Raw genomic sequence first — 26866 nt, forward strand, 5'->3', positions numbered from 1 at the left:
TCTTCCATTGCATTAATGAAGTGATGGGATGGAACCAAAAAATTGGCGGTAGACCAACCTACTCAAGTACTTTGTTCAACATCTCGTAAACAATAATCATAATAAAATCATCTTTTACAGCTTGATGCAAGACTTATGTTGTACAAGGAATTCTTACCGATTTCGCAATTTGTTCCATTGAATCCAGCAACACAGTCGCAGTGGTAGTGATTGATAAGATTTGAACAGGTACCGTTGTTTTTACAGGGACTTTCGGAGCACATATCTATATCTGCAACATCAAGTACATGTACAAAGACATTGAAAGGAAAGATATAGAATAAAATGTGTTTTCTATTTTGAATAAAAACATTTTGAACAAAGCTATCATCATTGGCATTATTCTTTGATTGTAAAGGATGTAGCCTATCAACCTACTTACTAGATAGAATTCATTGTACTGTAAAAATAATCAAACCCAAACATATGCAGAAACTGGTGCCTCTACTTTAAGATATCTAGGTTTTGGGTTTTGTTTGTCTGATACTAAGTTCTTTGAACATACTGTTTTCACATTCTGTCCCATTGAATCCAGAAACACATTCACAGTGGTAGGTGTTGACAAGGTCTTTACAAGTCCCATTGTTTTTGCAGATATTTGGGGTGCAATCATCGATATCTTCAATATCAAGTACCAACTCATTGATCAGCAAGATATAACCGCATTCTACTTTCCTCAATTTATGGCATGAACATCCAAATTATCACCATTTCAACATTTGTTCTTATCAACAGAATAAACAATCAAATCAAAGATTTCAGAAATGGTTGCATTGAAAATCAACAGAAGCACATTCAGAAGATGGTCATTCTTTACTGATCTCTTCTAAAATATTTTCATTTTGAAATTTGTTTCACATTATATGCGTAGAACTTACTGTTTTCACAATGTGTCCCATTAAATCCCGAAACACAGTCGCACTCGTACCTATTGATCAGGTCTCTACAAGTTCCATTATTTTCACAGAGACCAGCAAAGCATTCCTTGATATCTGTGAATAATGATAATCATTCAGTTTCTACTAATTACTTCTACAGTCTTATGCCTGCTCTTGAACTGCAAAGCTACGATTGCTTGCTACAGTTTCCTTGATTCATCAAGAAAAAATTACAAATCAAGATCCATCTATCAGTTGCAATCACCATCGATCAAATGACTAAATCAAGAAAAATCCTTCAAACTCAACATAAGAAACCATTTTGCAGTGTATTATCAAGTAATATAGTTACGAAAGTACGAACTGTTTTCACAATTTGTTCCGTTAAATCCAGCAACACATTCGCATTGGTAGTGATTGACGAGGTTTTGACAGGTTCCATTGTTTTGACAGGGACCGCTGGAGCACTCATCGATATCTACAATATCAAGTTCGATTTTGTAGTGCAGGGAATCAAATGCATTATATCAGCCCTCAGATTTGGAACTGTCTATATTTCTTCCATTGCATTAATGAAGTGATGGGATGGAACCAAAAAATTGGCGGTAGACCAACCTACTCAAGTACTTTGTTCAACATCTCGTAAACAATAATCATAATAAAATCATCTTTTACAGCTTGATGCAAGACTTATGTTGTACAAGGAATTCTTACCGATTTCGCAATTGGTTCCATTGAATCCAGCACCACAGTCGCAGTGGTAGTGATTGATAAGATTTGAACAGGTACCGTTGTTTTTACAGGGACTTTCGGAGCACATATCTATATCTGCAACATCAAGTACATGTACAAAGACATTGAAAGGAAAGATATAGAATAAAATGTGTTTTCTATTTTTAATAAAAACATTTTGAGCTAAGCTATCATCATTGGCATTATTCTTTGATTGTAAAGGATGTAGCCTATCAACCTACTTACTAGATAGAATTCATTGTACTGTAAAAATAATCAAACCCAAACATATGCAGAAACTGGTGCCTCTACTTTAAGATATCTAGGTTTTGGGTTTTGTTTGTCTGATACTAAGTTCTTTGAACATACTGTTTTCACATTCTGTCCCATTGAATCCAGAAACACATTCACAGTGGTAGGTGTTGACAAGGTCTTTACAAGTCCCATTGTTTTTGCAGATATTTGGGGTGCAATCATCGATATCTTCAATATCAAGTACCAACTCATTGATCAGCAAGATATAACCGCATTCTACTTTCCTCAATTTATGGCATGAAAATCCAAATTATCACCATTTCAACATTTGTTCTTATCAACAGAATAAACAATCAAATCAAAGATTTCAAAAATGGTTGCATTGAAAATCAACAGAAGCACATTCAGAAGATGGTCATTCTTTACTGATCTCTTCTAAAATATTTTCATTTTGAAATTTGTTTCACATTATATGCGTAGAACTTACTGTTTTCACAATGTGTCCCATTAAATCCCGAAACACAGTCGCACTCGTACCTATTGATCAGGTCTCTACAAGTTCCATTATTTTCACAGAGACCAGCAAAGCATTCCTTGATATCTGTGAATAATGATAATCATTCAGTTTCTACTAATTACTTCTACAGTCTTATGCCTGCTCTTGAACTGCAAAGCTACGATTGCTTGCTACAGTTTCCTTGATTCATCAAGAAAAAATTACAAATCAAGATCCATCTATCAGTTGCAATCACCATCGATCAAATGACTAAATCAAGAAAAATCCTTCAAACTCAACATAAGAAACCATTTTGCAGTGTATTATCAAGTAATATAGTTACGAAAGTACGAACTGTTTTCACAATTTGTTCCGTTAAATCCAGCAATACATTCGCATTGGTAGTGATTGACGAGGTTTTGACAGGTTCCATTGTTTTGACAGGGACCGCTGGAGCACTCATCGATATCTACAATATCAAGTTCGATTTTGTAGTGCAGGGAATCAAATGCATTATATCAGCCCTCAGATTTGGAACTGTCTATATTTCTTCCATTGCATTAATGAAGTGATGGGATGGAACCAAAAAATTGGCGGTAGACCCCCTTCTCAAGTACTTTGTTCAACATCTCGTAAACAATAATCATAATAAAATCATCTTTTACAGCTTGATGCAAGACTTATGTTGTACAAGGAATTCTTACCGATTTCGCAATTTGTTCCATTGAATCCAGCAACACAGTCGCAGTGGTAGTGATTGATAAGATTTGAACAGGTACCGTTGTTTTTACAGGGACTTTCGGAGCACATATCTATATCTGCAATATCAAGTACATGTACAAAGACATTGAAAGGAAAGATATAGAATAAAATGTGTTTTCTATTTTTAATAAAAAACATTTTGAGCTAAGCTATCATCATTGTCATTATTCTTTGATTGTAAAGGATGTAGCCTATCAACCTACTTACTAGAAGGATTCATTGTACTGTAAAATAATCAAACCCAAACATATGCAGAAACTGGTGCCTCTACTTTAAGATATTTAGGTTTTGGGTTTTGTTTGTCTGATACTAAGTTCTTTGAACATACTGTTTTCACATTCTGTCCCATTGAATCCAGAAACACATTCACAGTGGTAGGTGTTGACAAGGTCTTTACAAGTCCCATTGTTTTTGCAGATATTTGGGGTGCAATCATCGATATCTTCAATATCAAGTACCAACTCATTGATCAGCAAGATATAACCGCATTCTACTTTCCTCAATTTATGGCATGAAAATCCAAATTATCACCATTTCAACATTTGTTCTTATCAACAGAATAAACAATCAAATCAAAGATTTCAAAAATGGTTGCATTGAAAATCAACAGAAGCACATTCAGAAGATGGTCATTCTTTACTGATCTCTTCTAAAATATTTTCATTTTGAAATTTGTTTCACATTATATGCGTAGAACTTACTGTTTTCACAATGTGTCCCATTAAATCCCGAAACACAGTCGCACTCGTACCTATTGATCAGGTCTCTACAAGTTCCATTATTTTCACAGAGACCAGCAAAGCATTCCTTGATATCTGTGAATAATGATAATCATTCAGTTTCTACTAATTACTTCTACAGTCTTATGCCTGCTCTTGAACTGCAAAGCTACGATTGCTTGCTACAGTTTCCTTGATTCATCAAGAAAAAATTACAAATCAAGATCCATCTATCAGTTGCAATCACCATCGATCAAATGACTAAATCAAGAAAAATCCTTCAAACTCAACATAAGAAACCATTTTGCAGTGTATTATCAAGTAATATAGTTACGAAAGTACGAACTGTTTTCACAATTTGTTCCGTTAAATCCAGCAACACATTCGCATTGGTAGTGATTGACGAGGTTTTGACAGGTTCCATTGTTTTGACAGGGACCGCTGGAGCACTCATCGATATCTACAATATCAAGTTCGATTTTGTAGTGCAGGGAATCAAATGCATTATATCAGCCCTCAGATTTGGAACTGTCTATATTTCTTCCATTGCATTAATGAAGTGATGGGATGGAACCAAAAAATTGGCGGTAGACCCCCCTTCTCAAGTACTTTGTTCAACATCTCGTAAACAATAATCATAATAAAATCATCTTTTACAGCTTGATGCAAGACTTATGTTGTACAAGGAATTCTTACCGATTTCGCAATTTGTTCCATTGAATCCAGCAACACAGTCGCAGTGGTAGTGATTGATAAGATTTGAACAGGTACCGTTGTTTTTACAGGGACTTTCGGAGCACATATCTATATCTGCAATATCAAGTACATGTACAAAGACATTGAAAGGAAAGATATAGAATAAAATGTGTTTTCTATTTTTAATAAAAAACATTTTGAGCTAAGCTATCATCATTGTCATTATTCTTTGATTGTAAAGGATGTAGCCTATCAACCTACTTACTAGAAGGATTCATTGTACTGTAAAATAATCAAACCCAAACATATGCAGAAACTGGTGCCTCTACTTTAAGATATTTAGGTTTTGGGTTTTGTTTGTCTGATACTAAGTTCTTTGAACATACTGTTTTCACATTCTGTCCCATTGAATCCAGAAACACATTCACAGTGGTAGTTGTTGACAAGGTCTTTACAAGTCCCATTGTTTTTGCAGATATTTGGGGTGCAATCATCGATATCTTCAATATCAAGTACCAACTCATTGATCAGCAAGATATAACCGCATTCTACTTTCCTCAATTTATGGCATGAAAATCCAAATTATCACCATTTCAACATTTGTTCTTATCAACAGAATAAACAATCAAATCAAAGATTTCAGAAATGGTTGCATTAAAAATCAACAGAAGCACATTCAGAAGATGGTCATTCTTTACTGATCTCTTCTAAAATATTTTCATTTTGAAATTTGTTTCACATTATATGCGTAGAACTTACTGTTTTCACAATGTGTCCCATTAAATCCCGAAACACAGTCGCACTCGTACCTATTGATCAGGTCTCTACAAGTTCCATTATTTTCACAGAGACCAGCAAAGCATTCCTTGATATCTGTGAATAATGATAATCATTCAGTTTCTACTAATTACTTCTACAGTCTTATGCCTGCTCTTGAACTGCAAAGCTACGATTGCTTGCTACAGTTTCCTTGATTCATCAAGAAAAAATTACAAATCAAGATCCATCTATCAGTTGCAATCACCATCGATCAAATGACTAAATCAAGAAAAATCCTTCAAACTCAACATAAGAAACCATTTTGCAGTGTATTATCAAGTAATATAGTTACGAAAGTACGAACTGTTTTCACAATTTGTTCCGTTAAATCCAGCAACACATTCGCATTGGTAGTGATTGACGAGGTTTTGACAGGTTCCATTGTTTTGACAGGGACCGCTGGAGCACTCATCGATATCTACAATATCAAGTTCGATTTTGTAGTGCAGGGAATCAAATGCATTATATCAGCCCTCAGATTTGGAACTGTCTATATTTCTTCCATTGCATTAATGAAGTGATGGGATGGAACCAAAAAATTGGCGGTAGACCAACCTACTCAAGTACTTTGTTCAACATCTCGTAAACAATAATCATAATAAAATCATCTTTTACAGCTTGATGCAAGACTTATGTTGTACAAGGAATTCTTACCGATTTCGCAATTGGTTCCATTGAATCCAGCACCACAGTCGCAGTGGTAGTGATTGATAAGATTTGAACAGGTACCGTTGTTTTTACAGGGACTTTCGGAGCACATATCTATATCTGCAACATCAAGTACATGTACAAAGACATTGAAAGGAAAGATATAGAATAAAATGTGTTTTCTATTTTTAATAAAAACATTTTGAGCTAAGCTATCATCATTGGCATTATTCTTTGATTGTAAAGGATGTAGCCTATCAACCTACTTACTAGATAGAATTCATTGTACTGTAAAAATAATCAAACCCAAACATATGCAGAAACTGGTGCCTCTACTTTAAGATATCTAGGTTTTGGGTTTTGTTTGTCTGATACTAAGTTCTTTGAACATACTGTTTTCACATTCTGTCCCATTGAATCCAGAAACACATTCACAGTGGTAGGTGTTGACAAGGTCTTTACAAGTCCCATTGTTTTTGCAGATATTTGGGGTGCAATCATCGATATCTTCAATATCAAGTACCAACTCATTGATCAGCAAGATATAACCGCATTCTACTTTCCTCAATTTATGGCATGAAAATCCAAATTATCACCATTTCAACATTTGTTCTTATCAACAGAATAAACAATCAAATCAAAGATTTCAAAAATGGTTGCATTGAAAATCAACAGAAGCACATTCAGAAGATGGTCATTCTTTACTGATCTCTTCTAAAATATTTTCATTTTGAAATTTGTTTCACATTATATGCGTAGAACTTACTGTTTTCACAATGTGTCCCATTAAATCCCGAAACACAGTCGCACTCGTACCTATTGATCAGGTCTCTACAAGTTCCATTATTTTCACAGAGACCAGCAAAGCATTCCTTGATATCTGTGAATAATGATAATCATTCAGTTTCTACTAATTACTTCTAGAGTCTTATGCCTGCTCTTGAACTGCAAAGCTACGATTGCTTGCTACAGTTTCCTTGATTCATCAAGAAAAAATTACAAATCAAGATCCATCTATCAGTTGCAATCACCATCGATCAAATGACTAAATCAAGAAAAATCCTTCAAACTCAACATAAGAAACCATTTTGCAGTGTATTATCAAGTAATATAGTTACGAAAGTACGAACTGTTTTCACAATTTGTTCCGTTAAATCCAGCAATACATTCGCATTGGTAGTGATTGACGAGGTTTTGACAGGTTCCATTGTTTTGACAGGGACCGCTGGAGCACTCATCGATATCTACAATATCAAGTTCGATTTTGTAGTGCAGGGAATCAAATGCATTATATCAGCCCTCAGATTTGGAACTGTCTATATTTCTTCCATTGCATTAATGAAGTGATGGGATGGAACCAAAAAATTGGCGGTAGACCCCCTTCTCAAGTACTTTGTTCAACATCTCGTAAACAATAATCATAATAAAATCATCTTTTACAGCTTGATGCAAGACTTATGTTGTACAAGGAATTCTTACCGATTTCGCAATTTGTTCCATTGAATCCAGCAACACAGTCGCAGTGGTAGTGATTGATAAGATTTGAACAGGTACCGTTGTTTTTACAGGGACTTTCGGAGCACATATCTATATCTGCAATATCAAGTACATGTACAAAGACATTGAAAGGAAAGATATAGAATAAAATGTGTTTTCTATTTTTAATAAAAAACATTTTGAGCTAAGCTATCATCATTGTCATTATTCTTTGATTGTAAAGGATGTAGCCTATCAACCTACTTACTAGAAGGATTCATTGTACTGTAAAATAATCAAACCCAAACATATGCAGAAACTGGTGCCTCTACTTTAAGATATTTAGGTTTTGGGTTTTGTTTGTCTGATACTAAGTTCTTTGAACATACTGTTTTCACATTCTGTCCCATTGAATCCAGAAACACATTCACAGTGGTAGGTGTTGACAAGGTCTTTACAAGTCCCATTGTTTTTGCAGATATTTGGGGTGCAATCATCGATATCTTCAATATCAAGTACCAACTCATTGATCAGCAAGATATAACCGCATTCTACTTTCCTCAATTTATGGCATGAAAATCCAAATTATCACCATTTCAACATTTGTTCTTATCAACAGAATAAACAATCAAATCAAAGATTTCAAAAATGGTTGCATTGAAAATCAACAGAAGCACATTCAGAAGATGGTCATTCTTTACTGATCTCTTCTAAAATATTTTCATTTTGAAATTTGTTTCACATTATATGCGTAGAACTTACTGTTTTCACAATGTGTCCCATTAAATCCCGAAACACAGTCGCACTCGTACCTATTGATCAGGTCTCTACAAGTTCCATTATTTTCACAGAGACCAGCAAAGCATTCCTTGATATCTGTGAATAATGATAATCATTCAGTTTCTACTAATTACTTCTACAGTCTTATGCCTGCTCTTGAACTGCAAAGCTACGATTGCTTGCTACAGTTTCCTTGATTCATCAAGAAAAAATTACAAATCAAGATCCATCTATCAGTTGCAATCACCATCGATCAAATGACTAAATCAAGAAAAATCCTTCAAACTCAACATAAGAAACCATTTTGCAGTGTATTATCAAGTAATATAGTTACGAAAGTACGAACTGTTTTCACAATTTGTTCCGTTAAATCCAGCAACACATTCGCATTGGTAGTGATTGACGAGGTTTTGACAGGTTCCATTGTTTTGACAGGGACCGCTGGAGCACTCATCGATATCTACAATATCAAGTTCGATTTTGTAGTGCAGGGAATCAAATGCATTATATCAGCCCTCAGATTTGGAACTGTCTATATTTCTTCCATTGCATTAATGAAGTGATGGGATGGAACCAAAAAATTGGCGGTAGACCCCCCTTCTCAAGTACTTTGTTCAACATCTCGTAAACAATAATCATAATAAAATCATCTTTTACAGCTTGATGCAAGACTTATGTTGTACAAGGAATTCTTACCGATTTCGCAATTTGTTCCATTGAATCCAGCAACACAGTCGCAGTGGTAGTGATTGATAAGATTTGAACAGGTACCGTTGTTTTTACAGGGACTTTCGGAGCACATATCTATATCTGCAATATCAAGTACATGTACAAAGACATTGAAAGGAAAGATATAGAATAAAATGTGTTTTCTATTTTTAATAAAAAACATTTTGAGCTAAGCTATCATCATTGTCATTATTCTTTGATTGTAAAGGATGTAGCCTATCAACCTACTTACTAGAAGGATTCATTGTACTGTAAAATAATCAAACCCAAACATATGCAGAAACTGGTGCCTCTACTTTAAGATATTTAGGTTTTGGGTTTTGTTTGTCTGATACTAAGTTCTTTGAACATACTGTTTTCACATTCTGTCCCATTGAATCCAGAAACACATTCACAGTGGTAGTTGTTGACAAGGTCTTTACAAGTCCCATTGTTTTTGCAGATATTTGGGGTGCAATCATCGATATCTTCAATATCAAGTACCAACTCATTGATCAGCAAGATATAACCGCATTCTACTTTCCTCAATTTATGGCATGAAAATCCAAATTATCACCATTTCAACATTTGTTCTTATCAACAGAATAAACAATCAAATCAAAGATTTCAAAAATGGTTGCATTGAAAATCAACAGAAGCACATTCAGAAGATGGTCATTCTTTACTGATCTCTTCTAAAATATTTTCATTTTGAAATTTGTTTCACATTATATGCGTAGAACTTACTGTTTTCACAATGTGTCCCATTAAATCCCGAAACACAGTCGCACTCGTACCTATTGATCAGGTCTCTACAAGTTCCATTATTTTCACAGAGACCAGCAAAGCATTCCTTGATATCTGTGAATAATGATAATCCTTCAGTTTCTACTAATTACTTCTACAGTCTTATGCCTGCTCTTGAACTGCAAAGCTACGATTGCTTGCTACAGTTTCCTTGATTCATCAAGAAAAAATTACAAATCAAGATCCATCTATCAGTTGCAATCACCATCGATCAAATGACTAAATCAAGAAAAATCCTTCAAACTCAACATAAGAAACCATTTTGCAGTGTATTATCAAGTAATATAGTTACGAAAGTACGAACTGTTTTCACAATTTGTTCCGTTAAATCCAGCAACACATTCGCATTGGTAGTGATTGACGAGGTTTTGACAGGTTCCATTGTTTTGACAGGGACCGCTGGAGCACTCATCGATATCTACAATATCAAGTTCGATTTTGTAGTGCAGGGAATCAAATGCATTATATCAGCCCTCAGATTTGGAACTGTCTATATTTCTTCCATTGCATTAATGAAGTGATGGGATGGAACCAAAAAATTGGCGGTAGACCCACCTACTCAAGTACTTTGTTCAACATCTCGTAAACAATAATCATAATAAAATCATCTTTTACAGCTTGATGCAAGACTTATGTTGTACAAGGAATTCTTACCGATTTCGCAATTTGTTCCATTGAATCCAGCAACACAGTCGCAGTGGTAGTGATTGATAAGATTTGAACAGGTACCGTTGTTTTTACAGGGACTTTCGGAGCACATATCTATATCTGCAACATCAAGTACATGTACAAAGACATTGAAAGGAAAGATATAGAATAAAATGTGTTTTCTATTTTTAATAAAAAATAATTTTGAACAAAGCTATCATCATTGGCATTATTCTTTGATTGTAAAGGATGTAGACTATCAACCTACTTACTAGATAGAATTCATTGTACTGTAAAAATAATCAAACCCAAACATATGCAGAAACTGGTGCCTCTACTTTAAGATATTTAGGTTTTGGGTTTTGTTTGTCTGATACTAAGTTCTTTGAACATACTGTTTTCACATTCTGTCCCATTGAATCCAGAAACACATTCACAGTCGTAGGTGTTGACAAGGTCTTTACAAGTCCCATTGTTTTTGCAGATATTTGGGGTGCAATCATCGATATCTTCAATATCAAGTACCAACTCATTGATCAGCAAGATATAACCGCATTCTACTTTCCTCAATTTATGGCATGAAAATCCAAATTATCACCATTTCAACATTTGTTCTTATCAACAGAATAAACAATCAAATCAAAGATTTCAAAAATGGTTGCATTGAAAATCAACAGAAGCACATTCAGAAGATGGTCATTCTTTACTGATCTCTTCTAAAATATTTTCATTTTGAAATTTGTTTCACATTATATGCGTAGAACTTACTGTTTTCACAATGTGTCCCATTAAATCCCGAAACACAGTCGCACTCGTACCTATTGATCAGGTCTCTACAAGTTCCATTATTTTCACAGAGACCAGCAAAGCATTCCTTGATATCTGTGAATAATGATAATCATTTAGTTTCTACTAATTACTTCTACAGTCTTATGCCTTCTCTTGAACTGCAAAGCTACGATTGCTTGCAACAATTTCCTTGATTCATCAAGAAAAAATTACAAATCAAGATCCATCTATCAGTTGCAATCCCCATCGATCAAATGACTAAATCAAGAAAAATCCTTCAAACTCAACATAAGAAACCATTTTGCAGTGTATTATCAAGTAATATAGTTACGAAAGTACGAACTGTTTTCACAATTTGTTCCGTTAAATCCAGCAACACATTCGCATTGGTAGTGATTGACGAGGTTTTGACAGGTTCCATTGTTTTGACAGGGACCGCTGGAGCACTCATCGATATCTACAGTATCAAGTTCGATTTTGTAGTGCAGGGAATCAAATGCATTATATCAGCCCTCAGATTTGGAACTGTCTATATTTCTTCCATTGCATTAATGTAGTGATGGGATGGAACCAAAAAATTGGCGGTAGACCCCCCTTCTCAAGTACTTTGTTCAACATCTCGTAAACAATAATCATAATAAAATCATCTTTTACAGCTTGATGCAAGACTTATGTTGTACAAGGAATTCTTACCGATTTCGCAATTTGTTCCATTGAATCCAGCAACACAGTCGCAGTGGTAGTGATTGATAAGATTTGAACAGGTACCGTTGTTTTTACAGGGACTTTCGGAGCACATATCTATATCTGCAACATCAAGTACATGTACAAAGACATTGAAAGGAAAGATATAGAATAAAATGTGTTTTCTATTTTGAATAAAAAATAATTTTGAGCTAAGCTATCATCATTGTCATTATTCTTTGATTGTAAAGGATGTAGCCTATCAACCTACTTACTAGAAGGATTCATTGTACTGTAAAATAATCAAACCCAAACATATGCAGAAACTGGTGCCTCTACTTTAAGATATTTAGGTTTTGGGTTTTGTTTGTCTGATACTAAGTTCTTTGAACATACTGTTTTCACATTCTGTCCCATTGAATCCAGAAACACATTCACAGTGGTAGGTGTTGACAAGGTCTTTACAAGTCCCATTGTTTTTGCAGATATTTGGGGTGCAATCATCGATATCTTCAATATCAAGTACCAACTCATTGATCAGCAAGATATAACCGCATTCTACTTTCCTCAATTTATGGCATGAAAATCCAAATTATCACCATTTCAACATTTGTTCTTATCAACAGAATAAACAATCAAATCAAAGATTTCAAAAATGGTTGCATTGAAAATCAACAGAAGCACATTCAGAAGATGGTCATTCTTTACTGATCTCTTCTAAAATATTTTCATTTTGAAATTTGTTTCACATTATATGCGTAGAACTTACTGTTTTCACAATGTGTCCCATTAAATCCCGAAACACAGTCGCACTCGTACCTATTGATCAGGTCTCTACAAGTTCCATTATTTTCACAGAGACCAGCAAAGCATTCCTTGATATCTGTGAATAATGATAATCATTCAGTTTCTACTAATTACTTCTACAGTCTTATGCCTGCTCTTGAACTGCAAAGCTACGATTGCTTGCTACAGTTTCCTTGATTCATCAAGAAAAAATTACAAATCAAGATCCATCTATCAGTTGCAATCACCATCGATCAAATGACTAAATCAAGAAAAATCCTTCAAACTCAACATAGGAAACCATTTTGCAGTGTATTATCAAGTAATATAGTTACGAAAGTACGAACTGTTTTCACAATTTGTTCCGTTAAATCCAGCAACACATTCGCATTGGTAGTGATTGACGAGGTTTTGACAGGTTCCATTGTTTTGACAGGGACCGCTGGAGCACTCATCGATATCTACAATATCAAGTTCGATTTTGTAGTGCAGGGAATCAAATGCATTATATCAGCCCTCAGATTTGGAACTGTCTATATTTCTTCCATTGCATTAATGAAGTGATGGAATGGAACCAAAAAATTGGCGGTAGACCCACCTACTCAAGTACTTTGTTCAACATCTCGTAAACAATAATCATAATAAAATCATCTTTTACAGCTTGATGCAAGACTTATGTTGTACAAGGAATTCTTACCGATTTCGCAATTTGTTCCATTGAATCCAGCAACACAGTCGCAGTGGTAGTGATTGATAAGATTTGAACAGGTACCGTTGTTTTTACAGGGACTTTCGGAGCACATATCTATATCTGCAACATCAAGTACATGTACAAAGACATTGAAAGGAAAGATATAGAATAAAATGTGTTTTCTATTTTTAATAAAAAATAATTTTGAACAAAGCTATCATCATTGGCATTATTCTTTGATTGTAAAGGATGTAGCCTATCAACCTACTTACTAGATAGAATTCATTGTACTGTAAAAATAATCAAACCCAAACATATGCAGAAACTGGTGCCTCTACTTTAAGATATTTAGGTTTTGGGTTTTGTTTGTCTGATACTAAGTTCTTTGAACATACTGTTTTCACATTCTGTCCCATTGAATCCAGAAACACATTCACAGTGGTAGGTGTTGACAAGGTCTTTACAAGTCCCATTGTTTTTGCAGATATTTGGGGTGCAATCATCGATATCTTCAATATCAAGTACCAACTCATTGATCAGCAAGATATAACCGCATTCTACTTTCCTCAATTTATGGCATGAAAATCCAAATTATCACCATTTCAACATTTGTTCTTATCAACAGAATAAACAATCAAATCAAAGATTTCAAAAATGGTTGCATTGAAAATCAACAGAAGCACATTCAGAAGATGGTCATTCTTTACTGATCTCTTCTAAAATATTTTCATTTTGAAATTTGTTTCACATTATATGCGTAGAACTTACTGTTTTCACAATGTGTCCCATTAAATCCCGAAACACAGTCGCACTCGTACCTATTGATCAGGTCTCTACAAGTTCCATTATTTTCACAGAGACCAGCAAAGCATTCCTTGATATCTGTGAATAACGATAATCATTTAGTTTCTACTAATTACTTCTACAGTCTTATGCCTGCTCTTGAACTGCAAAGCTACGATTGCTTGCAACAATTTCCTTGATTCATCAAGAAAAAATTACAAATCAAGATCCATCTATCAGTTGCAATCACCATCGATCAAATGACTAAATCAAGAAAAATCCTTCAAACTCAACATAAGAAACCATTTTGCAGTGTATTATCAAGTAATATAGTTACGAAAGTACGAACTGTTTTCACAATTTGTTCCGTTAAATCCAGCAACACATTCGCATTGGTAGTGATTGACGAGGTTTTGACAGGTTCCATTGTTTTGACAGGGACCGCTGGAGCACTCATCGATATCTACAGTATCAAGTTCGATTTTGTAGTGCAGGGAATCAAATGCATTATATCAGCCCTCAGATTTGGAACTGTCTATATTTCTTCCATTGCATTAATGTAGTGATGGGATGGAACCAAAAAATTGGCGGTAGACCCCCCTTCTCAAGTACTTTGTTCAACATCTCGTAAACAATAATCATAATAAAATCATCTTTTACAGCTTGATGCAAGACTTATGTTGTACAAGGAATTCTTACCGATTTCGCAATTTGTTCCATTGAATCCAGCAACACAGTCGCAGTGGTAGTGATTGATAAGATTTGAACAGGTACCGTTGTTTTTACAGGGACTTTCGGAGCACATATCTATATCTGCAATATCAAGTACATGTACAAAGACATTGAAAGGAAAGATATAGAATAAAATGTGTTTTCTATTTTTAATAAAAAATAATTTTGAGCTAAGCTATCATCATTGTCATTATTCTTTGATTGTAAAGGATGTAGCCTATCAACCTACTTACTAGAAGGATTCATTGTACTGTAAAATAATCAAACCCAAACATATGCAGAAACTGGTGCCTCTACTTTAAGATATTTAGGTTTTGGGTTTTGTTTGTCTGATACTAAGTTCTTTGAACATACTGTTTTCACATTCTGTCCCATTGAATCCAGAAACACATTCACAGTGGTAGGTGTTGACAAGGTCTTTACAAGTCCCATTGTTTTTGCAGATATTTGGGGTGCAATCATCGATATCTTCAATATCAAGTACCAACTCATTGATCAGCAAGATATAACCGCATTCTACTTTCCTCAATTTATGGCATGAAAATCCAAATTATCACCATTTCAACATTTGTTCTTATCAACAGAATAAACAATCAAATCAAAGATTTCAAAAATGGTTGCATTGAAAATCAACAGAAGCACATTCAGAAGATGGTCATTCTTTACTGATCTCTTCTAAAATATATTCATTTTGAAATTTGTTTCACATTATATGCGTAGAACTTACTGTTTTCACAATGTGTCCCATTAAATCCCGAAACACAGTCGCACTCGTACCTATTGATCAGGTCTCTACAAGTTCCATTATTTTCACAGAGACCAGCAAAGCATTCCTTGATATCTGTGAATAACGATAATCATTCAGTTTCTACTAATTACTTCTACAGTCTTATGCCTGCTCTTGAACTGCAAAGCTACGATTGCTTGCAACAATTTCCTTGATTCATCAAGAAAAAATTACAAATCAAGATCCATCTATCAGTTGCAATCCCCATCGATCAAATGACTAAATCAAGAAAAATCCTTCAAACTCAACATAAGAAACCATTTTGCAGTGTATTATCAAGTAATATAGTTACGAAAGTACGAACTGTTTTCACAATTTGTTCCGTTAAATCCAGCAACACATTCGCACTGGTAGTGATTGACGAGGTTTTGACAGGTTCCATTGTTTTGACAGGGACCGCTGGAGCACTCATCGATATCTACAATATCAAGTTCGATTTTGTAGTGCAGGGAATCAAATGCATTATATCAGCCCTCAGATTTGGAACTGTCTATATTTCTTCCATTGCATTAATGTAGTGATGGGATGGAACCAAAAAATTGGCGGTAGACCCCCCTTCTCAAGTACTTTGTTCAACATCTCGTAAACAATAATCATAATAAAATCATCTTTTACAGCTTGATGCAAGACTTATGTTGTACAAGGAATTCTTACCGATTTCGCAATTTGTTCCATTGAATCCAGCAACACAGTCGCAGTGGTAGTGATTGATAAGATTTGAACAGGTACCGTTGTTTTTACAGGGACTTTCGGAGCACATATCTATATCTGCAATATCAAGTACATGTACAAAGACATTGAAAGGAAAGATATAGAATAAAATGTGTTTTCTATTTTTAATAAAAAATAATTTTGAGCTAAGCTATCATCATTGTCATTATTCTTTGATTGTAAAGGATGTAGCCTATCAACCTACTTACTAGAAGGATTCATTGTACTGTAAAATAATCAAACCCAAACATATGCAGAAACTGGTGCCTCTACTTTAAGATATTTAGGTTTTGGGTTTTGTTTGTCTGATACTAAGTTCTTTGAACATACTGTTTTCACATTCTGTCCCATTGAATCCAGAAACACATTCACAGTGGTAGGTGTTGACAAGGTCTTTACAAGTCCCATTGTTTTTGCAGATATTTGGGGTGCAATCATCGATATCTTCAATATCAAGTACCAACTCATTGATCAGCAAGATATAACCGCATTCTACTTTCCTCAATTTATGGCATGAAAATCCAAATTATCACCATTTCAACATTTGTTCTTATCAACAGAATAAACAATCAAATCAAAGATTTCAAAAATGGTTGCATTGAAAATCAACAGAAGCACATTCAGAAGATGGTCATTCTTTACTGATCTCTTCTAAAATATTTTCATTTTGAAATTTGTTTCACATTATATGCGTAGAACTTACTGTTTTCACAATGTGTCCCATTAAATCCCGAAACACAGTCGCACTCGTACCTATTGATCAGGTCTCTACAAGTTCCATTATTTTCACAGAGACCAGCAAAGCATTCCTTGATATCTGTGAATAATGATAATCATTCAGTTTCTACTAATTACTTCTACAGTCTTATGCCTGCTCTTGAACTGCAAAGCTACGATTGCTTGCTACAGTTTCCTTGATTCATCAAGAAAAAATTACAAATCAAGATCCATCTATCAGTTGCAATCACCATCGATCAAATGACTAAATCAAGAAAAATCCTTCAAACTCAACATAAGAAACCATTTTGCAGTGTATTATCAAGTAATATAGTTACGAAAGTACGAACTGTTTTCACAATTTGTTCCGTTAAATCCAGCAACACATTCGCATTGGTAGTGATTGACGAGGTTTTGACAGGTTCCATTGTTTTGACAGGGACCGCTGGAGCACTCATCGATATCTACAATATCAAGTTCGATTTTGTAGTGCAGGGAATCAAATGCATTATATCAGCCCTCAGATTTGGAACTGTCTATATTTCTTCCATTGCATTAATGAAGTGATGGGATGGAACCAAAAAATTGGCGGTAGACCCACCTACTCAAGTACTTTGTTCAACATCTCGTAAACAATAATCATAATAAAATCATCTTTTACAGCTTGATGCAAGACTTATGTTGTACAAGGAATTCTTACCGATTTCGCAATTTGTTCCATTGAATCCAGCAACACAGTCGCAGTGGTAGTGATTGATAAGATTTGAACAGGTACCGTTGTTTTTACAGGGACTTTCGGAGCACATATCTATATCTGCAACATCAAGTACATGTACAAAGACATTGAAAGGAAAGATATAGAATAAAATGTGTTTTCTATTTTTAATAAAAAATAATTTTGAACAAAGCTATCATCATTGGCATTATTCTTTGATTGTAAAGGATGTAGCCTATCAACCTACTTACTAGATAGAATTCATTGTACTGTAAAAATAATCAAACCCAAACATATGCAGAAACTGGTGCCTCTACTTTAAGATATTTAGGTTTTGGGTTTTGTTTGTCTGATACTAAGTTCTTTGAACATACTGTTTTCACATTCTGTCCCATTGAATCCAGAAACACATTCACAGTGGTAGGTGTTGACAAGGTCTTTACAAGTCCCATTGTTTTTGCAGATATTTGGGGTGCAATCATCGATATCTTCAATATCAAGTACCAACTCATTGATCAGCAAGATATAACCGCATTCTACTTTCCTCAATTTATGGCATGAAAATCCAAATTATCACCATTTCAACATTTGTTCTTATCAACAGAATAAACAATCAAATCAAAGATTTCAAAAATGGTTGCATTGAAAATCAACAGAAGCACATTCAGAAGATGGTCATTCTTTACTGATCTCTTCTAAAATATTTTCATTTTGAAATTTGTTTCACATTATATGCGTAGAACTTACTGTTTTCACAATGTGTCCCATTAAATCCCGAAACACAGTCGCACTCGTACCTATTGATCAGGTCTCTACAAGTTCCATTATTTTCACAGAGACCAGCAAAGCATTCCTTGATATCTGTGAATAATGATAATCATTTAGTTTCTACTAATTACTTCTACAGTCTTATGCCTGCTCTTGAACTGCAAAGCTACGATTGCTTGCTACAGTTTCCTTGATTCATCAAGAAAAAATTACAAATCAAGATCCATCTATCAGTTGCAATCACCATCGATCAAATGACTAAATCAAGAAAAATCCTTCAAACTCAACATAAGAAACCATTTTGCAGTGTATTATCAAGTAATATAGTTACGAAAGTACGAACTGTTTTCACAATTTGTTCCGTTAAATCCAGCAACACATTCGCATTGGTAGTGATTGACGAGGTTTTGACAGGTTCCATTGTTTTGACAGGGACCGCTGGAGCACTCATCGATATCTACAATATCAAGTTCGATTTTGTAGTGCAGGGAATCAAATGCATTATATCAGCCCTCAGATTTGGAACTGTCTATATTTCTTCCATTGCATTAATGAAGTGATGGGATGGAACCAAAAAATTGGCGGTAGACCCACCTACTCAAGTACTTTGTTCAACATCTCGTAAACAATAATCATAATAAAATCATCTTTTACAGCTTGATGCAAGACTTATGTTGTACAAGGAATTCTTACCGATTTCGCAATTTGTTCCATTGAATCCAGCAACACAGTCGCAGTGGTAGTGATTGATAAGATTTGAACAGGTACCGTTGTTTTTACAGGGACTTTCGGAGCACATATCTATATCTGCAACATCAAGTACATGTACAAAGACATTGAAAGGAAAGATATAGAATAAAATGTGTTTTCTATTTTTAATAAAAAATAATTTTGAACAAAGCTATCATCATTGGCATTATTCTTTGATTGTAAAGGATGTAGCCTATCAACCTACTTACTAGATAGAATTCATTGTACTGTAAAAATAATCAAACCCAAACATATGCAGAAACTGGTGCCTCTACTTTAAGATATTTAGGTTTTGGGTTTTGTTTGTCTGATACTAAGTTCTTTGAACATACTGTTTTCACATTCTGTCCCATTGAATCCAGAAACACATTCACAGTGGTAGGTGTTGACAAGGTCTTTACAAGTCCCATTGTTTTTGCAGATATTTGGGGTGCAATCATCGATATCTTCAATATCAAGTACCAACTCATTGATCAGCAAGATATAACCGCATTCTACTTTCCTCAATTTATGGCATGAAAATCCAAATTATCACCATTTCAACATTTGTTCTTATCAACAGAATAAACAATCAAATCAAAGATTTCAAAAATGGTTGCATTGAAAATCAACAGAAGCACATTCAGAAGATGGTCATTCTTTACTGATCTCTTCTAAAATATTTTCATTTTGAAATTTGTTTCACATTATATGCGTAGAACTTACTGTTTTCACAATGTGTCCCATTAAATCCCGAAACACAGTCGCACTCGTACCTATTGATCAGGTCTCTACAAGTTCCATTATTTTCACAGAGACCAGCAAAGCATTCCTTGATATCTGTGAATAATGATAATCATTTAGTTTCTACTAATTACTTCTACAGTCTTATGCCTGCTCTTGAACTGCAAAGCTACGATTGCTTGCTACAGTTTCCTTGATTCATCAAGAAAAAATTACAAATCAAGATCCATCTATCAGTTGCAATCACCATCGATCAAATGACTAAATCAAGAAAAATCCTTCAAACTCAACATAAGAAACCATTTTGCAGTGTATTATCAAGTAATATAGTTACGAAAGTACGAACTGTTTTCACAATTTGTTCCGTTAAATCCAGCAACACATTCGCATTGGTAGTGATTGACGAGGTTTTGACAGGTTCCATTGTTTTGACAGGGACCGCTGGAGCACTCATCGATATCTACAATATCAAGTTCGATTTTGTAGTGCAGGGAATCAAATGCATTATATCAGCCCTCAGATTTGGAACTGTCTATATTTCTTCCATTGCATTAATGAAGTGATGGGATGGAACCAAAAAATTGGCGGTAGACCCACCTACTCAAGTACTTTGTTCAACATCTCGTAAACAATAATCATAATAAAATCATCTTTTACAGCTTGATGCAAGACTTATGTTGTACAAGGAATTCTTACCGATTTCGCAATTTGTTCCATTGAATCCAGCAACACAGTCGCAGTGGTAGTGATTGATAAGATTTGAACAGGTACCGTTGTTTTTACAGGGACTTTCGGAGCACATATCTATATCTGCAACATCAAGTACATGTACAAAGACATTGAAAGGAAAGATATAGAATAAAATGTGTTTTCTATTTTTAATAAAAAATAATTTTGAACAAAGCTATCATCATTGGCATTATTCTTTGATTGTAAAGGATGTAGCCTATCAACCTACTTACTAGATAGAATTCATTGTACTGTAAAAATAATCAAACCCAAACATATGCAGAAACTGGTGCCTCTACTTTAAGATATTTAGGTTTTGGGTTTTGTTTGTCTGATACTAAGTTCTTTGAACATACTGTTTTCACATTCTGTCCCATTGAATCCAGAAACACATTCACAGTGGTAGGTGTTGACAAGGTCTTTACAAGTCCCATTGTTTTTGCAGATATTTGGGGTGCAATCATCGATATCTTCAATATCAAGTACCAACTCATTGATCAGCAAGATATAACCGCATTCTACTTTCCTCAATTTATGGCATGAAAATCCAAATTATCACCATTTCAACATTTGTTCTTATCAACAGAATAAACAATCAAATCAAAGATTTCAAAAATGGTTGCATTGAAAATCAACAGAAGCACATTCAGAAGATGGTCATTCTTTACTGATCTCTTCTAAAATATTTTCATTTTGAAATTTGTTTCACATTATATGCGTAGAACTTACTGTTTTCACAATGTGTCCCATTAAATCCCGAAACACAGTCGCACTCGTACCTATTGATCAGGTCTCTACAAGTTCCATTATTTTCACAGAGACCAGCAAAGCATTCCTTGATATCTGTGAATAATGATAATCATTTAGTTTCTACTAATTACTTCTACAGTCTTATGCCTGCTCTTGAACTGCAAAGCTACGATTGCTTGCAACAATTTCCTTGATTCATCAAGAAAAAATTACAAATCAAGATCCATCTATCAGTTGCAATCACCATCGATCAAATGACTAAATCAAGAAAAATCCTTCAAACTCAACATAAGAAACCATTTTGCAGTGTATTATCAAGTAATATAGTTACGAAAGTACGAACTGTTTTCACAATTTGTTCCGTTAAATCCAGCAACACATTCGCATTGGTAGTGATTGACGAGGTTTTGACAGGTTCCATTGTTTTGACAGGGACCGCTGGAGCACTCATCGATATCTACAGTATCAAGTTCGATTTTGTAGTGCAGGGAATCAAATGCATTATATCAGCCCTCAGATTTGGAACTGTCTATATTTCTTCCATTGCATTAATGTAGTGATGGGATGGAACCAAAAAATTGGCGGTAGACCCCCCTTCTCAAGTACTTTGTTCAACATCTCGTAAACAATAATCATAATAAAATCATCTTTTACAGCTTGATGCAAGACTTATGTTGTACAAGGAATTCTTACCGATTTCGCAATTTGTTCCATTGAATCCAGCAACACAGTCGCAGTGGTAGTGATTGATAAGATTTGAACAGGTACCGTTGTTTTTACAGGGACTTTCGGAGCACATATCTATATCTGCAATATCAAGTACATGTACAAAGACATTGAAAGGAAAGATATAGAATAAAATGTGTTTTCTATTTTTAATAAAAAATAATTTTGAGCTAAGCTATCATCATTGTCATTATTCTTTGATTGTAAAGGATGTAGCCTATCAACCTACTTACTAGAAGGATTCATTGTACTGTAAAATAATCAAACCCAAACATATGCAGAAACTGGTGCCTCTACTTTAAGATATTTAGGTTTTGGGTTTTGTTTGTCTGATACTAAGTTCTTTGAACATACTGTTTTCACATTCTGTCCCATTGAATCCAGAAACACATTCACAGTGGTAGGTGTTGACAAGGTCTTTACAAGTCCCATTGTTTTTGCAGATATTTGGGGTGCAATCATCGATATCTTCAATATCAAGTACCAACTCATTGATCAGCAAGATATAACCGCATTCTACTTTCCTCAATTTATGGCATGAAAATCCAAATTATCACCATTTCAACATTTGTTCTTATCAACAGAATAAACAATCAAATCAAAGATTTCAAAAATGGTTGCATTGAAAATCAACAGAAGCACATTCAGAAGATGGTCATTCTTTACTGATCTCTTCTAAAATATTTTCATTTTGAAATTTGTTTCACATTATATGCGTAGAACTTACTGTTTTCACAATGTGTCCCATTAAATCCCGAAACACAGTCGCACTCGTACCTATTGATCAGGTCTCTACAAGTTCCATTATTTTCACAGAGACCAGCAAAGCATTCCTTGATATCTGTGAATAATGATAATCATTTAGTTTCTACTAATTACTTCTACAGTCTTATGCCTGCTCTTGAACTGCAAAGCTACGATTGCTTGCAACAATTTCCTTGATTCATCAAGAAAAAATTACAAATCAAGATCCATCTATCAGTTGCAATCCCCATCGATCAAATGACTAAATCAAGAAAAATCCTTCAAACTCAACATAAGAAACCATTTTGCAGTGTATTATCAAGTAATATAGTTACGAAAGTACGAACTGTTTTCACAATTTGTTCCGTTAAATCCAGCAACACATTCGCATTGGTAGTGATTGACGAGGTTTTGACAGGTTCCATTGTTTTGACAGGGACCGCTGGAGCACTCATCGATATCTACAGTATCAAGTTCGATTTTGTAGTGCAGGGAATCAAATGCATTATATCAGCCCTCAGATTTGGAACTGTCTATATTTCTTCCATTGCATTAATGTAGTGATGGGATGGAACCAAAAAATTGGCGGTACACCCCTTCTCAAGTACTTTGTTCAACATCTCGTAAACAATAATCATAATAAAATCATCTTTTACAGCTTGATGCAAGACTTATGTTGTACAAGGAATTCTTACCGATTTCGCAATTTGTTCCATTGAATCCAGCAACACAGTCGCAGTGGTAGTGATTGATAAGATTTGAACAGGTACCGTTGTTTTTACAGGGACTTTCGGAGCACATATCTATATCTGCAATATCAAGTACATGTACAAAGACATTGAAAGGAAAGATATAGAATAAAATGTGTTTTCTATTTTTAATAAAAAATAATTTTGAACAAAGCTATCATCATTGGCATTATTCTTTGATTGTAAAGGATGTAGCCTATCAACCTACTTACTAGATAGAATTCATTGTACTGTAAAATAATCAAACCCAAACATATGCAGAAACTGGTGCCTCTACTTTAAGATATTTAGGTTTTGGGTTTTGTTTGTCTGATACTAAGTTCTTTGAACATACTGTTTTCACATTCTGTCCCATTGAATCCAGAAACACATTCACAGTGGTAGGTGTTGACAAGGTCTTTACAAGTCCCATTGTTTTTGCAGATATTTGGGGTGCAATCATCGATATCTTCAATATCAAGTACCAACTCATTGATCAGCAAGATATAACCGCATTCTACTTTCCTCAATTTATGGCATGAAAATCCAAATTATCACCATTTCAACATTTGTTCTTATCAACAGAATAAACAATCAAATCAAAGATTTCAAAAATGGTTGCATTGAAAATCAACAGAAGCACATTCAGAAGATGGTCATTCTTTACTGATCTCTTCTAAAATATATTCATTTTGAAATTTGTTTCACATTATATGCGTAGAACTCACTGTTTTCACAATGTGTCCCATTAAATCCCGAAACACAGTCGCACTCGTACCTATTGATCAGGTCTCTACAAGTTCCATTATTTTCACAGAGACCAGCAAAGCATTCCTTGATATCTGTGAATAACGATAATCATTCAGTTTCTACTAATTACTTCTACAGTCTTATGCCTGCTCTTGAACTGCAAAGCTACGATTGCTTGCAACAATTTCCTTGATTCATCAAGAAAAAATTACAAATCAAGATCCATCTATCAGTTGCAATCCCCATCGATCAAATGATTAAATCAAGAAAAATCCTTCAAACTCAACATAAGAAACCATTTTGCAGTGTATTATCAAGTAATATAGTTACGAAAGTACGAACTGTTTTCACAATTTGTTCCGTTAAATCCAGCAACACATTCGCATTGGTAGTGATTGACGAGGTTTTGACAGGTTCCATTGTTTTGACAGGGACCGCTGGAGCACTCATCGATATCTACAGTATCAAGTTCGATTTTGTAGTGCAGGGAATCAAATGCATTATATCAGCCCTCAGATTTGGAACTGTCTATATTTCTTCCATTGCATTAATGTAGTGATGGGATGGAACCAAAAAATTGGCGGTAGACCCCCCTTCTCAAGTACTTTGTTCAACATCTCGTAAACAATAATCATAATAAAATCATCTTTTACAGCTTGATGCAAGACTTATGTTGTACAAGGAATTCTTACCGATTTCGCAATTTGTTCCATTGAATCCAGCAACACAGTCGCAGTGGTAGTGATTGATAAGATTTGAACAGGTACCGTTGTTTTTACAGGGACTTTCGGAGCACATATCTATATCTGCAATATCAAGTACATGTACAAAGACATTGAAAGGAAAGATATAGAATAAAATGTGTTTTCTATTTTTAATAAAAAATAATTTTGAGCTAAGCTATCATCATTGTCATTATTCTTTGATTGTAAAGGATGTAGCCTATCAACCTACTTACTAGAAGGATTCATTGTACTGTAAAATAATCAAACCCAAACATATGCAGAAACTGGTGCCTCTACTTTAAGATATTTAGGTTTTGGGTTTTGTTTGTCTGATACTAAGTTCTTTGAACATACTGTTTTCACATTCTGTCCCATTGAATCCAGAAATACATTCACAGTGGTAGGTGTTGACAAGGTCTTTACAAGTCCCATTGTTTTTGCAGATATTTGGGGTGCAATCATCGATATCTTCAATATCAAGTACCAACTCATTGATCAGCAAGATATAACCGCATTCTACTTTCCTCAATTTATGGCATGAAAATCCAAATTATCACCATTTCAACATTTGTTCTTATCAACAGAATAAACAATCAAATCAAAGATTTCAAAAATGGTTGCATTGAAAATCAACAGAAGCACATTCAGAAGATGGTCATTCTTTACTGATCTCTTCTAAAATATATTCATTTTGAAATTTGTTTCACATTATATGCGTAGAACTTACTGTTTTCACAATGTGTCCCATTAAATCCCGAAACACAGTCGCACTCGTACCTATTGATCAGGTCTCTACAAGTTCCATTATTTTCACAGAGACCAGCAAAGCATTCCTTGATATCTGTGAATAACGATAATCATTCAGTTTCTACTAATTACTTCTACAGTCTTATGCCTGCTCTTGAACTGCAAAGCTACGATTGCTTGCAACAATTTCCTTGATTCATCAAGAAAAAATTACAAATCAAGATCCATCTATCAGTTGCAATCCCCATCGATCAAATGATTAAATCAAGAAAAATCCTTCAAACTCAACATAAGAAACCATTTTGCAGTGTATTATCAAGTAATATAGTTACGAAAGTACGAACTGTTTTCACAATTTGTTCCGTTAAATCCAGCAACACATTCGCATTGGTAGTGATTGACGAGGTTTTGACAGGTTCCATTGTTTTGACAGGGACCGCTGGAGCACTCATCGATATCTACAGTATCAAGTTCGATTTTGTAGTGCAGGGAATCAAATGCATTATATCAGCCCTCAGATTTGGAACTGTCTATATTTCTTCCATTGCATTAATGTAGTGATGGGATGGAACCAAAAAATTGGCGGTAGACCCCCCTTCTCAAGTACTTTGTTCAACATCTCGTAAACAATAATCATAATAAAATCATCTTTTACAGCTTGATGCAAGACTTATGTTGTACAAGGAATTCTTACCGATTTCGCAATTTGTTCCATTGAATCCAGCAACACAGTCGCAGTGGTAGTGATTGATAAGATTTGAACAGGTACCGTTGTTTTTACAGGGACTTTCGGAGCACATATCTATATCTGCAATATCAAGTACATGTACAAAGACATTGAAAGGAAAGATATAGAATAAAATGTGTT

The 26866-nt window shown here is 34.5% G+C and overlaps 1 protein-coding gene across 1 annotated transcript in view; it reads right to left on the reverse strand.

Moving 5' to 3' along the window:
• LOC128191934 (uncharacterized) overlaps nucleotides 1-26866 on the reverse strand; it is a 128283-nt gene that overhangs the window by 66819 nt on the left and 34598 nt on the right. Inside the window, 73 exon segments of the mRNA XM_052864310.1 lie at nucleotides 158-271; nucleotides 545-658; nucleotides 918-1031; nucleotides 1282-1395; nucleotides 1632-1745; nucleotides 2019-2132; nucleotides 2392-2505; nucleotides 2756-2869; nucleotides 3105-3218; nucleotides 3491-3604; nucleotides 3864-3977; nucleotides 4228-4341; nucleotides 4578-4691; nucleotides 4964-5077; nucleotides 5337-5450; nucleotides 5701-5814; nucleotides 6051-6164; nucleotides 6438-6551; nucleotides 6811-6924; nucleotides 7175-7288; nucleotides 7524-7637; nucleotides 7910-8023; nucleotides 8283-8396; nucleotides 8647-8760; nucleotides 8997-9110; nucleotides 9383-9496; nucleotides 9756-9869; nucleotides 10120-10233; nucleotides 10470-10583; nucleotides 10859-10972; nucleotides 11232-11345; nucleotides 11596-11709; nucleotides 11946-12059; nucleotides 12333-12446; nucleotides 12706-12819; nucleotides 13070-13183; nucleotides 13420-13533; nucleotides 13809-13922; nucleotides 14182-14295; nucleotides 14546-14659; nucleotides 14896-15009; nucleotides 15283-15396; nucleotides 15656-15769; nucleotides 16020-16133; nucleotides 16370-16483; nucleotides 16757-16870; nucleotides 17130-17243; nucleotides 17494-17607; nucleotides 17844-17957; nucleotides 18233-18346; nucleotides 18606-18719; nucleotides 18970-19083; nucleotides 19320-19433; nucleotides 19709-19822; nucleotides 20082-20195; nucleotides 20446-20559; nucleotides 20796-20909; nucleotides 21185-21298; nucleotides 21558-21671; nucleotides 21922-22035; nucleotides 22272-22385; nucleotides 22659-22772; nucleotides 23032-23145; nucleotides 23396-23509; nucleotides 23744-23857; nucleotides 24132-24245; nucleotides 24505-24618; nucleotides 24869-24982; nucleotides 25219-25332; nucleotides 25606-25719; nucleotides 25979-26092; nucleotides 26343-26456; nucleotides 26693-26806. Coding sequence (XP_052720270.1) covers nucleotides 158-271; nucleotides 545-658; nucleotides 918-1031; nucleotides 1282-1395; nucleotides 1632-1745; nucleotides 2019-2132; nucleotides 2392-2505; nucleotides 2756-2869; nucleotides 3105-3218; nucleotides 3491-3604; nucleotides 3864-3977; nucleotides 4228-4341; nucleotides 4578-4691; nucleotides 4964-5077; nucleotides 5337-5450; nucleotides 5701-5814; nucleotides 6051-6164; nucleotides 6438-6551; nucleotides 6811-6924; nucleotides 7175-7288; nucleotides 7524-7637; nucleotides 7910-8023; nucleotides 8283-8396; nucleotides 8647-8760; nucleotides 8997-9110; nucleotides 9383-9496; nucleotides 9756-9869; nucleotides 10120-10233; nucleotides 10470-10583; nucleotides 10859-10972; nucleotides 11232-11345; nucleotides 11596-11709; nucleotides 11946-12059; nucleotides 12333-12446; nucleotides 12706-12819; nucleotides 13070-13183; nucleotides 13420-13533; nucleotides 13809-13922; nucleotides 14182-14295; nucleotides 14546-14659; nucleotides 14896-15009; nucleotides 15283-15396; nucleotides 15656-15769; nucleotides 16020-16133; nucleotides 16370-16483; nucleotides 16757-16870; nucleotides 17130-17243; nucleotides 17494-17607; nucleotides 17844-17957; nucleotides 18233-18346; nucleotides 18606-18719; nucleotides 18970-19083; nucleotides 19320-19433; nucleotides 19709-19822; nucleotides 20082-20195; nucleotides 20446-20559; nucleotides 20796-20909; nucleotides 21185-21298; nucleotides 21558-21671; nucleotides 21922-22035; nucleotides 22272-22385; nucleotides 22659-22772; nucleotides 23032-23145; nucleotides 23396-23509; nucleotides 23744-23857; nucleotides 24132-24245; nucleotides 24505-24618; nucleotides 24869-24982; nucleotides 25219-25332; nucleotides 25606-25719; nucleotides 25979-26092; nucleotides 26343-26456; nucleotides 26693-26806 — 8322 coding nt within the window.

This window comes from Crassostrea angulata, chromosome 1 (genome assembly GCF_025612915.1).
Source record: "Crassostrea angulata isolate pt1a10 chromosome 1, ASM2561291v2, whole genome shotgun sequence".
NCBI classification, from domain to species: domain Eukaryota; kingdom Metazoa; phylum Mollusca; class Bivalvia; order Ostreida; family Ostreidae; genus Magallana; species Magallana angulata.